Here is a 12136-nt window from a genome sequence, read left to right on the forward strand (position 1 = left end):
TGCTGAGAAGATTGACCCTTAAAATACCCATGAACCATTAGCCATATACAGGATAGTCACTAGGATCCCACTAGGATCCACAACATGCTCATCTATCAGGGCACATTTCTTTAACCCCAATACAGTTGCACATTCATTGAATGACCTTTGGAAATTTGGGTACACAAACTCATACTCCGCAACTTGAGGTCAAATGTTGCTCTCTGATTGTTTAATTGAGGTTATTGAACTATGGCATTGGGATGAGGCCATTGTGGTCCATAGTGAGTGCATGCATGAAAATGGAATACAGTCACCCCAACTGAATCCATTATACCGAAATAATAAAACTAAAATTAATAACTATATTGCTTATATAGACATACCACTCCATCTAAGCATCAAAATATGAAGTATTGAAGAGCGTACAAATAATTATCCATAATTTCAATAAAGTTGACATACCATTTAAGGACTGAAAAAAACTAAATTAAAGTGATAACTTATAAATAATTGTATGTAAATGACTGCCAAAATGATGTATTCATTAATTGAAGTAGGCCTAAATGTAATGATGGCATAGGATCCTTCTTTAACGTACATGTATATGTAACATACTATACAAAGGCATAAGTTTAATGCTTCGGTCTTTTAGTCATCAGTATCTTCTGCATTTACGCTATCCCCCAGGACACGGTTCATATCCCAATATATCGTACACGCACCCAGAGTGACTTTTGAATGCAATGTGTACTAAAACTCGCACTCCATAACATGAGGTAAGTTTTGGGGCTATATACATCAATGTTGAATCCAGCTTTGGAAATGTGTAACTGTGAATGATATTCCACTCTGAGTCATATAGTTACACACGTATCCGGGGCAAGTTTAGAAGTTTCCATATCTGGGAATGTAATTTAAAGCATTAGTTTAAATCTCTCTATATCCAACAAGCAAATTCATAATATTAAAGCTCTACCTACCATTCAGATCATCTACAGTACTATAGGACCTAATTATGAACGGTCACAGATGTGACATGCATATCGGACCAATGGTAGATAACACAGTCTTTGTTTATTATTGTCGTATTTTAATAGACGATTTTATCCTAAGTACAGTTATGTCATTGTGTTCCTATATGTACCATATGTGAAAACATACGGATTTAATAACATTACAGCAAACCTCACTTTAATTTTCCATATTTTTTTTCAGAGAAAATGACATTGTATAGTAACATCTGTAACATAATATAGGTATTAACAATAATGGTAAATGCATGCGGATGCGGGTTACTTGATGATTTGTATTTTTTTTTAAATGGTGTATGATTTCAATTATTTTTATTTCATATTTAAGGCCAAATAAAAAAATAAACATGTTTCACGTCCCCTCCCGCTTCCTTTTTTGAGGTTTCCTCAATATATTTTTATTTTTGAAATTCAGTTATAACTTTTCAAAAAATATGTCTAGGAAGTTGGGATGCTTTCTATAGCCTTGTTAAGATACAAGAAACATTTTAGGAAGGTTTTGTTATCATTAGAGGGGGTGTAATTCTCAGAACAAGAAATAAAAAAGGGCCTCCTCCTTTTCCCAGGCATGATTATTGTATACGCTAAAACGGCTATAAGTATGGGTATTTTACCGTATTTACACCAATTTTGCGATAAAAAATAGAAAATAAAAAGACCCCTCTTCCTCCTTTTTTTCGAAAACCCGGACGTGAAACATGTTTTATTTTTTACTTGGCCTAATATGCTTGTATATATTAATTTCACAATTTTACGAAGGAAGTAACAGTTTACATTTTCAATTTCGTTCTTTTAAAAGAAGAAGTCAATAGTCAATAGGGCCAGAAAGAACCATTTCAATTTTTAAAAACACGTTTCTCTTGAGGGTTCTATACATACAGTGAACCCTTTTATTATGCTTGCACATCTCAGGCTGTATATGACCTTTGAATGTTTTGGGTACACCGTAGGCTACTCATCTCCACAACTCGAGGGCAAATCCTGAGCTATCCGTGTTAGAATGGAGGTTTACGAATTGAGTCATTGGCGATGCGACCATTTTAGCTCATTTTGACTCCTTCTTCGTGACTAGTGTCGATATTAAATTTTCATTTGTGCATTTTTTTAAAGTCTCCACGCAAAACATTGCAACATTGATCAGTTCCAGAAAAATAACGTTGGTAAACATATAGGTTAACATAAATATATTACATAACAATGGTATAAATAATGTCTAGTTTCTCTTATAGAAATTATTTGCCAATAATCAATATGCTACCTGTGTATTGATCACTTCAATAAATATATGTCTCGGTATACACTCTCCAACCACATCTTTCAAATATTGAACAACTTACTTAATATTAGATCAAATACTGACCTGTGTTAGCTTGAATAATAATGAAATCAAAAATATATATACGATCAAAAGAGGGTCAACTATTTTCTTACAATAAATGCAATTTTGTTTGTGTCGTACAACAGCGTAAATGTCGTGTGAATAAAATTAACTCGTAAGGAGCGACAAAAAAACAAAAACTGCACACTCGAGTGCTTGAGTTCATCTATGATGTTTGTCTCATACTTAGTACTTCAAATGGTTTAATAAAGTCATTGCTGCATGCACTGTCACAACGGAGCCTTCAAGACGCAGCGAATGCATTTTATTTTCAAGCTCTTGAGTTGCTTGGGTATATGGGTGTGTACTCCTGCAAAACGTACGTGCACACATATGAAGATAGAGTTTAAGAAAAATATGTTCTGACGGTGCCTTCATTTGACAGTTTATACTATATAATGGTATAGAAAGCAGCTGTTTCTAAACGTTAAATAATCAGATAAAATATGACGAAGTAAAAATGCATTAATGTTTAAAGAGTGATATAAAAAACCCGGGATAAAAACGAGTAAATCACATCGGGGGCTCATATGTGTACAGCGTCTTCTCATCTCAACTCATACATCTCATAGGTAAACATAGCGGTGTAGGAAATCAATGAGAAGTATTTAAATACAATTTAAAAACCTTTAGCGTGGCTGGGGCTAACGCCATTTCAAGGCCACTGGTATACCGAGCTCACCACACTATACAACCGCATATATTTTACCAGAGCATATGGGATTTTAAAAACAAATTATGATAAAAATCGAATTTTTGCATCACCTATTGAAAAAATAGCTTCTAAGCCAAACTGGGTGACAGATGCGTTAATGATATCATGGTCAAAGTTTTTCATGATGATACAAGCATTGCACTTGTCATCCTCGCACCTGCAAAACGTATTAAAACGGAAATATATGGCAGGGTATACTCAAAGTATAAAACAATCCGCCAAAAGCTAAAATAAATTTACTTGTCATTCTAAGCATATAAGCCAGTTTCCCGTCATGCTTCAGTGGATATTTCAATAACACACACACAGTCTTAGCTCCCGCTAAAAATTGTAATATGCAATTACAAAATATATATGTTTTTAGCTGTGTTTACAAATTTTTCTTACCTTCTTGGCTAGCTGTGGATGCCACTAGTAGAAAGACAGTTAATACGGCCGATGACACCTTGTATATTATATCTCCTGCCATTTTGTGCATAAAAAACTATGTAAAATCCGTGGCTGATGTTGATAAATATCTAAAACTACAGGCACAAGGTAGATAAATATATGTTCCGTGTAGTAGCGAATGGTTAGCTCAGCACAGAAGCGAGCTGGCTATCCAAAATCGCTGCTGTGCTCGATGATGTTACGGGCGTGAACCAGCGTAAGCGTATGCCGCGCTGTAAACTACGTCATGTAATGTAGAGTAGTAACTAGTATGGGCATATTTATGAGAGAGAGTGAGTCGAGAGCGAGTAAGGCTCTATCGACGTAAACGGAGCAAGGGCTAGTTTTAGTGTGTATATCCGTATTGCTTTGAATTCATTGGCCGAATAAAGTGAGATAGGGTTGTTTAAACAGCTCTTTAAAGTAGTGGGTATTTTGAGGGTCACCATACTGACACTACATAATAATAGAAACTGTCACCACTCATGGCTATTGGGTAATCATATGACAATAGAAAAGTGTTTCCTTATTTACATCCGCAGTGACCTTAAATTGAGGTGAGAGAGTGGGACATTTTAAAGTAAAGTTAAGTAAAAAATGACATTGTAAAAAATATCAAAAAATTTAACTACAATCATAGGTTTAAATATATGCTACCATGCAGGTTGGGTATACATATTTTTCATATTGGTAAGCTCAGACCTATTAACCATTAAAAATGACGTGTCTTCCACAATGTTAGGGACATGTTAAAATGTTTTACCAGCACGGTTTACCAAGTCAACCATGCAATTGTTGGTTAAGTTTAACTTTTTAATACACTTTCTCAGAAGTTGAAACTTTTTGGTTAAAAATGTTTAAGAAATAATTCGAATGCTCAGTGTTAGAAGTTGGTAAGTGCAATAGCTGCCCTGTGAACATTTGGAAATTTACACACGGTATATTGTACTCGTCTACACATTACATATGGCAGCTATAATTATGCACTTACCCACTTCTGGCACTAGCTGTCGGATTGTGTGGTATGCCTTGTGATCCCATTTGTTTAAAATTTAACACGTGTTTTAACAGTGTGTATACTCGCATCTCCTTAAAGCAAGCAATAAATAAAAAAACAGACCTTAAGGGGTGGGGGTATGAACGTTTGGACAGTATTTTTTGTGGGACATGAAAGCACATCAGGCATATCGAATTGCATTCTGAATACGAAGAATGTCCTTCTGATATCAAATAATTTGTTTGAAAATTCGCGATATAATACATATTAATGGCAAATAATTATTTGTTTTTGATATTTAACAGTCCTCGAAGCAATCTATCTAATGATGTGTACTTAAAGTATATGTAGCTGGGATGAAGCCGACGATCAATTGAAAATTTCAACCTTTCGTATTGAAGATATGGATTCCCCCCCCCCCAAAAAAAACACCAAATAAAATAAGGTCTTTTGGGGAAAAAAGATGTATATCTTCAATATGAAAGGTCACAATTTTCCATTGGTAGTCGGCTTTTCATCCCAGCTATACATACAATTTAAGTACATATCATTAGATTTAGACAATTTACTTTGAGGACTGTTAAATATCAAAAATAAAAAAAACACATCTGATCATAATTTGTCATAAAATTTGTATTGTATTGCGAATTTCAAAAAATGTCTGATGTGCTCTCATGTCCCACAAAAAATACTGTCAAAACGCTCATAATACATATAATACATATTTTATGGCAAATAATTTTTTTTTGTTGATATTTAACAGTCCTCGAAGCAAACTTTCTAAATCTAATGATGTGTACTTAAAGTGTATGTAGCTGGGATGAAAAGCCGACGATCAATTGAAAATTTCAACCTTTCGTATTGAAGATATGGACCCCCCCCCCCCAAAAAAAACCCACCAAATAAAATAAGGTCTTTTGGGGAAAAAGATGTATATCTTCAATATGAAAGGTCACAATTTTCCATTGGTCGTCGGCTTTTCATCCCAGCTATACATACAATTTAAGTACATATCATTAGATTTAGACAATTTACATTGAGGACTGTTAAATATCAAAAATCAAAAAAACATCTTATCATAATTTGTCATAGGCCCTACTGATAAAATTTGTATTGTATTGCGAATTTCAAAAAATGTCTGATGTGCTCTCATGTCCCACAAAAAATACTGTCAAAACGCTCATAACGCTCATTCCAGATCCCTTAAAGCAAAAAATAAATAATAATAATAATTTTAACTAGTTTAACTAATTTTGACTAGTTCATAAGATCTCACTAGATTTTCCGAGTCAAATATAACCTGATTCTAGACATGATTTTGAGTCAAATTTTACTCGGGATATTTAGTGAGATTTTATTTCACTAGAATGGACTAGATTGTTTTAAGAGTGCAGTAATGTATTCCTTATCAATTAGATTACATCTTCAGATTAAAATCAATTTCAATTCGCTTTATTTAATTTCCATCAACAAATTAACAACAAAAGATAATATTTGAAAATGCAAATACGATGGCGGAGGTACAACGTAAATCAATTAACATTCTTAAATTTCCGGCTGAATTTTCAATCAAAAGATTGATTTTTATTTTAAAAAACCTCCTCAATTGTACGAATGATGTTGATTTCAGTATGAAATGTTATACTAAAGAAGCCCCGTCTGCAAGAGCTGCCATGTGTCTTATTTTAGTAGATGTGTACAATACAGAATGCAGAAAGTGTCAAATGTTTATATGGCACCTATTGCAGTTAAGGTTTTTTTTTTTTTCATTAACCCTTAGATACGTACATAATAAGTGGTGCATGTACTTACCTATGCCAGGTGGCACAGTCCAAATCTGTCTCTGGGTAGTAGTTGTAGTAGTAGTAGTAGTAGTAGTAATAGAGGTACTGGCTCTCTGGGTAGTGGTCATGATTGTACTGACTGGATATGTAGGGCTCGAGCTCCGACTGGAGACTACAGAGCTCATTACGTTGGCATCACCTTCAACAAACTTAACTCCTTTCAAGTTCCGGAGCTGTATATGAACATGATGAAAAGGTGTTCATACATCTGTACATACGCGTTATCTAACGGCGCGCGTGATTGGTCGAGAGCCAAACACAAAGAATGTTTATCAGAAAAAAAACCACGTATATGTTGTTATCATACAATTACCGATTGTTGGGGAACGTAGGAACGGGGTTCATTACGAGAATTAAGGTTGTGTGACTGTCTGCCACCGGCTCTGTCTTGGACATAAACAATCAATCATTTCTTAATTCTATTAGTGAACCCCTTCATGAACCCGTTATATAACAACATTCGTACAAACAGTAATAGGTTAACGTTAATGTTTCACTGCACTGGGCCACATTTTGTGATACTTTGCAATACTTCAAAATCGCAAATCAAAAATATAGACAATGTCAAGGATTGATGTCAGTGAAGTCCGCCTTGCTTTGGTGATAAACTTGTCTGAGATCTTCCTCCTTATTTCGACCACTGTCCGTCGGTATTATTGAAGCGGTACGTCGATGACACATTTGCTGACCGCACATTAACATGATTAAAGTCAAAAAGCATTGCAGCAGCGTAGAAAAATGTTAGAAAGGTTTAAGATGGAAAATGACAAGTTCAATATTGATAATTTGTGTGTCGGGTCTGCTCTATTTTCTATTATTATTAATTATTTTTAACATTATCGTAAGCTTACCCAATCAATATGTTCTGCAGGTAGAGATACAACAAAACTATTTAGATCGTATGACGTGTTGGTTACTTCATAACTGTAACCGTTTTCAGTAGCTGATGTATTCATTGACAGCAGAAACTCATCAAGATCAACACGTTTCTATTATGTTCATGGGGAGAAACACAGAAGGAAATCATGACAATAAAGATCGCTAACATAAATAGAAAGATTATTATCAATATTTTTTCAAATCATCTTACCTAGGGAACAAACCAAAAGATCGATGACGTCCTTTAAACGTAACTAGTTTCGTTTCTCAGCCGACTCCCTCCCTCCCTCCCTGACAGAAACGTAATAATAATTTTTTGAAAATTTTGACATAATAATAATAATGACACATTGACACATTTTTTCAGACCGATTTTTTTGTACAAACGTAATCAAGTATTTTTACCCCCCCCCCCCTAAACGAAACCAGTTACGTTTATAGGACGTCATCGATCTTTTGGTTTGTTCCCTTAACTTAAGTTTCCGAGCTCATGTTGATATGACAATTTACCAATATTAAGTAAAAGGTGAAATTTGCATAATACGTAAATGGACCACTACTCTAACTACGGGAAGGTGAAGAAAAAGAAGACGAAGAAGTAGAAGAAGTGTTGGTTGTATATATAGAAGACAACGACAGTGCGAAGAAGAAAAAACGAGGAAGGAAAAGAACATGAAGAAGTGGAAGTAAATGAAGATGAAAGGAAAGAAGTAGAAGAGGGTTCGTTTTGCGTATCCAATTGTCGATTCTTACCTTAACATAAACCGTATATTGTCCAGGAGTACGATCATCGGGGGATGTTGTATATAAAGGCGCTAGCTCCGCCAGAGTGCCAACAAAATAAATGGACATCAATACCAGGAGCTTCATTGTGGTCTCTGTGAACTGAACCATCGAACAATAAAGTAATAATTTATAAATCATTGCTGGTTACACATGCTCACTCCCTCATGTGCCGTCCTTCCAGAGCAGGCTATGACTTATAGGATTTTGGCTGGAGCATTTGTTTGAGTCTGGTTCCATTAGGAACCAAGTGTGTCTTCACACGGAGCGAACGTTTCACACAAACAACCAAACAAATCAATGCCATGTGCCTCCATTTGGGGATTGATCTCCTGTAATTTCAGTTGCAAGTCCATTGCAAGTCCATTTTGATTAAGGAAGTACTTGGACGTCCTACCATGGGAATCCTTGTGTTGTCCTTGGAAATCACTGGCGATATAGACTTCCTCTGTAGAACTATTTGCCCCAGAGGATGATTTAAGGAAGCCCCATCATGCACTGCAAAAGTGTTATCACTGGAGTTTCAACTGCCACTTTACTTTTCAAATCCCATTGAACTCTGTGCAAAAGATGTTGTTTTAGAATTGTGCGTGTGTCATTATTACTTGGTCGATTTCAGATCTAAAGTGATGTATGCATGAAGGATAATTCACACCTTCTGTAGATAACATAAAATGTGAAATCGACCAACCTTTTGAAGGGTTTTTATTGTAAATATATCTGTCAAAATTCAAATTTCACCATGCACGTGTGTATGCAGTGGGCGGGCAGTGGTGTCATGTTCACTCACACAGCTGTGCTAACCGCAAGACTTGATGGGAAGTGCTTAAATCGTCCTCTGGACGTCCTCTACCATGGGAATCCTTGTGTTGTCCTTGGAAATCACTGGCGATATAGACTTCCTCTATAGAACTATTGGCCCTTTAACATGTTACCTCTTTTCAAGTTTTCACACATATGACAAAATGATTGCGCTAATATTTCGTTCAGTGAAATGATGTGATTACCGAGTAATCATAAATTGGTATACCGTTCACACCTAGGCGGTAATACCGTAACACTAGAGTTAAAAGGCTACGATGTTGTTTCATTACTGCCCATTTTAAAATCCGGGATTCACATCAAAGACCTTCATGTATTAGGCTAAAGCTAGTTTGCTCACGTCATAGGTAAATTTAGTCTCACGCAGAATACACCGAAAGAAATATTTCTTACAATAATTGAGGTTCAACATGTATACAGCACTAACTTAGTGCAACATCTTTGTCATGTGGCTGATTAGGCCATTTTAATGGACGATATTTCCATCATTAATCTTGCAAGGGAAATAACAACAACAACGATATACGTCCGGGAAGACGTCCAAGGACCTAATCATGTAACGGTGAGAATTAAACATCAGATCCTATACCAGACAGACCCACTATCACGCAATTCAACCCGCGTAATATGTATGATGAGACTAAAATAAATACTAATTATCCCAACTAGAAGTACACCATAACATTAGAATGGCAATAATGGGCTACCGTACAATCAACATGCAATCACAGACCCTTCGGTCTGTGATATCAGCAGACAAGATTGGGGATAGGGCAAGGTATAGGAAAGGAGTGATACGTACTTTTTATTAAGACTTAAAGTTTTTGAGCCTAGAATATTCAAACCATTGTGACAAGGGGCACACCAATCATTTAAACATAAGTCTATGAACAATAAAATTATTCACATGATTTGTTGCATGGGGGTGCCCTTCTTTCCTTCTTAAGTATCTTCAATTCTGTTTCTTTATTTTCCATAAAGGCCAGTATGATTATTGGGGCCTATATGCTTTTAGTCCGACTCGCAGGGGCGTATCAAGCGGCCCACAAAGGTGGACGAAGTCCAGGAACCCCGAGGGTTCAGAGGCCCCGAGCAAATGCGAGAATGGACATGTGTTATTAAAAGGGCTGCAAAAGAGATGTTAATAGGGCATGCACTGTTCCTTGTACATTTTTGTCCCCGAAGCTCCAGCCCGACTGGTGTCGGTTCGATCACTGTTGCTTAAGCCTGGTCATTCAAGGGGATCCAAGTGTGTCTCCAACCGGAGCGACCGTTGAAAAGCAATCAAACAATTAACAAATCTTCAATAAATGCATTTATTTAAAAGTAACTTTTTGAAGGAATTTATTAAGGAGCGTTTACCCGGTAATATTTCAATATAAAGTACACAATTAAAGTATTCATACTTACGAACTTGAGCACAATATTTCCAAAGTTTCAGCTGAAGTTTTATTTCCGATTCCGAATGTGAAACCAACGTTGCATGTACAACCGATGATAGACTTATTTCCATACAGTGAAAGGTGCTGAATTCTGCATCCTACCAGACATACCATACATGACAGTACATAAAACAGGATGTACGTACAACGGAGATGCAGTCAAGTTACTCAAAGACGCAACAAACATTAGGAAAGATATTCTTGTAATGCAACCAGGTAGACAGATCCGAACGTTCTCTGGTTTGACATGGTTAAGTTTCCTAGCAGACGTTATATATAAAGACTGCACTCTTACCAACCGGCAATACGAAACTAACCACACGGCCTCCAGGACTCGGATGTAAAGAAATCCCAGAAATTAGATTTAATTTGTTGTCGCAAATTTGTGGGACTACATGTAAACGTAGTAGGCCACACCGCTCTACTCAGACATGTCAGAGAGACTCGCCGCTGGGCGCGAGTTATGTTTGTTTCACCCTTCACCTAAATACTTACGATTAATTTTCTTTTAAAGGGGCGTTTACATTACCCTAGGTCCTTTATAAAACTTTTCACTTGATTTAACAATAAGAAATGTATTTTCTTTCGCATGTGACCTAGTGTCAACTTTGCGAAATAACATGAATCTATTGATATGAAGTTTTTCAGCCGTGAACTTAAATCATGCCTACTATAATTCTTGTTTTAAAGGTGGGTTTATGTTACCGAATTGCCTTTGAGTAATATTGGTCCTCGGTATTAATAATTCATAAAGAATATTAAGTCCCATTCTGGTCCAGAAAGTAAGTGACCTCTTTTCAACTTTTAAGAATCGCAAGTTTTGTCGTAACTGTGAATGAACTTTTCTCCCCTTAATCGCTAGGATCCACAACATGCTCATCTATCGGGGCACATTTCTTTAACCCCAATACAGTTGCACATCTTTGAATGACCTTTAAAAAAATTGGGTACACAAACTCATACTCCGCAACTTGGGGTCAAATTTTGCTCTGTGATTGTTTAATTGGGGTTATTGAACTATGGCAATAAGATGAGGCCATTGTGGTCCATAGTGAATCGTTCAAAGGTGCTCTTACGTTACCAGGCTGGCCTTTTGTAAACGTTTCTAGCCATTTCACTACTAAAGTATCACAATGAGTAAACTAGTGTATCACCCCCAATTGCAGAGTTCCATAAATCTATGCAGCAGCCATAGCTCAGAAGTTGACCATCACATTTTGCATTACATTTTTCGTACCCGATATAATGAAAGTTCATTCTAGGACTAATACAAGCATATTAGAGTCAAAATTGCGTACTTATGAATGGGGTTGTTTCAGTGTTTTCACTTGTAGCTCTCATGGGGGATTTACCTTAGGCCGTGTAAAATTAATATTTTGGTTCTCGTTCCCTCCCGCCTCAATTTCTGGGATTTGTCAGATTTTTTTTTTTTTTAGATTTTTCATTTTTTAAGACTTTGGAATGATTTATGAAATCTTCATACATATAAATAAGTTTATTAGAGAACAAGCATCACTTCCAAGTCTTTTTGTGGTTCTCTAGGGGGTTTATCCCTCAGAATCTCACATTTGAAAAAAAAAAAGGGCCTCATCGTTTCCTCGAGCACAGTTGGAGCAGACCGAAACCTACTGACAATGCTAATTTTCCATTGGAAAAAAAAAAAAAAAAAAACACCTCCCTCCCTCATCAATTCATGAAAATCCTCTGGACGAGAACCAAAACATTAATTTTATACGGCCTTATATCTGAAAAAAGAAACAATCTTCTGGGTCTATTTGCTTAAACTTAATATCAACAACGGACGAAAATTGATATGTTTTTCATCAGTAACATT

At 36.0% G+C, this 12136-nt stretch overlaps 1 protein-coding gene across 4 annotated transcripts in view; it reads right to left on the bottom strand.

Moving 5' to 3' along the window:
• LOC140140068 (uncharacterized) overlaps nt 1-10730 on the bottom strand; it is a 117691-nt gene extending 106961 nt beyond the window's left edge. For 2 of the 4 annotated variants that reach the window (XM_072161884.1, XM_072161883.1), the window contains exon 1: nt 3494-3817. In XM_072161884.1, coding sequence (XP_072017985.1) covers nt 3494-3584 — 91 coding nt within the window. In that variant the 5' untranslated portion in view covers nt 3585-3817. Of the gene's footprint in view, nt 1-3493; nt 3818-6344; nt 6550-7227; nt 7366-8008; nt 8141-10270 lie in introns of those variants that run through there. The other 2 variants (XM_072161882.1, XM_072161885.1) reach the window with 2 other exon arrangements.
• Between the last annotated feature and the right edge of the window lie 1406 nt (nt 10731-12136).

The sequence above is a fragment of the Amphiura filiformis genome, chromosome 18 (genome assembly GCF_039555335.1).
Source record: "Amphiura filiformis chromosome 18, Afil_fr2py, whole genome shotgun sequence".
In the NCBI taxonomy this organism is placed as follows: domain Eukaryota; kingdom Metazoa; phylum Echinodermata; class Ophiuroidea; order Amphilepidida; family Amphiuridae; genus Amphiura; species Amphiura filiformis.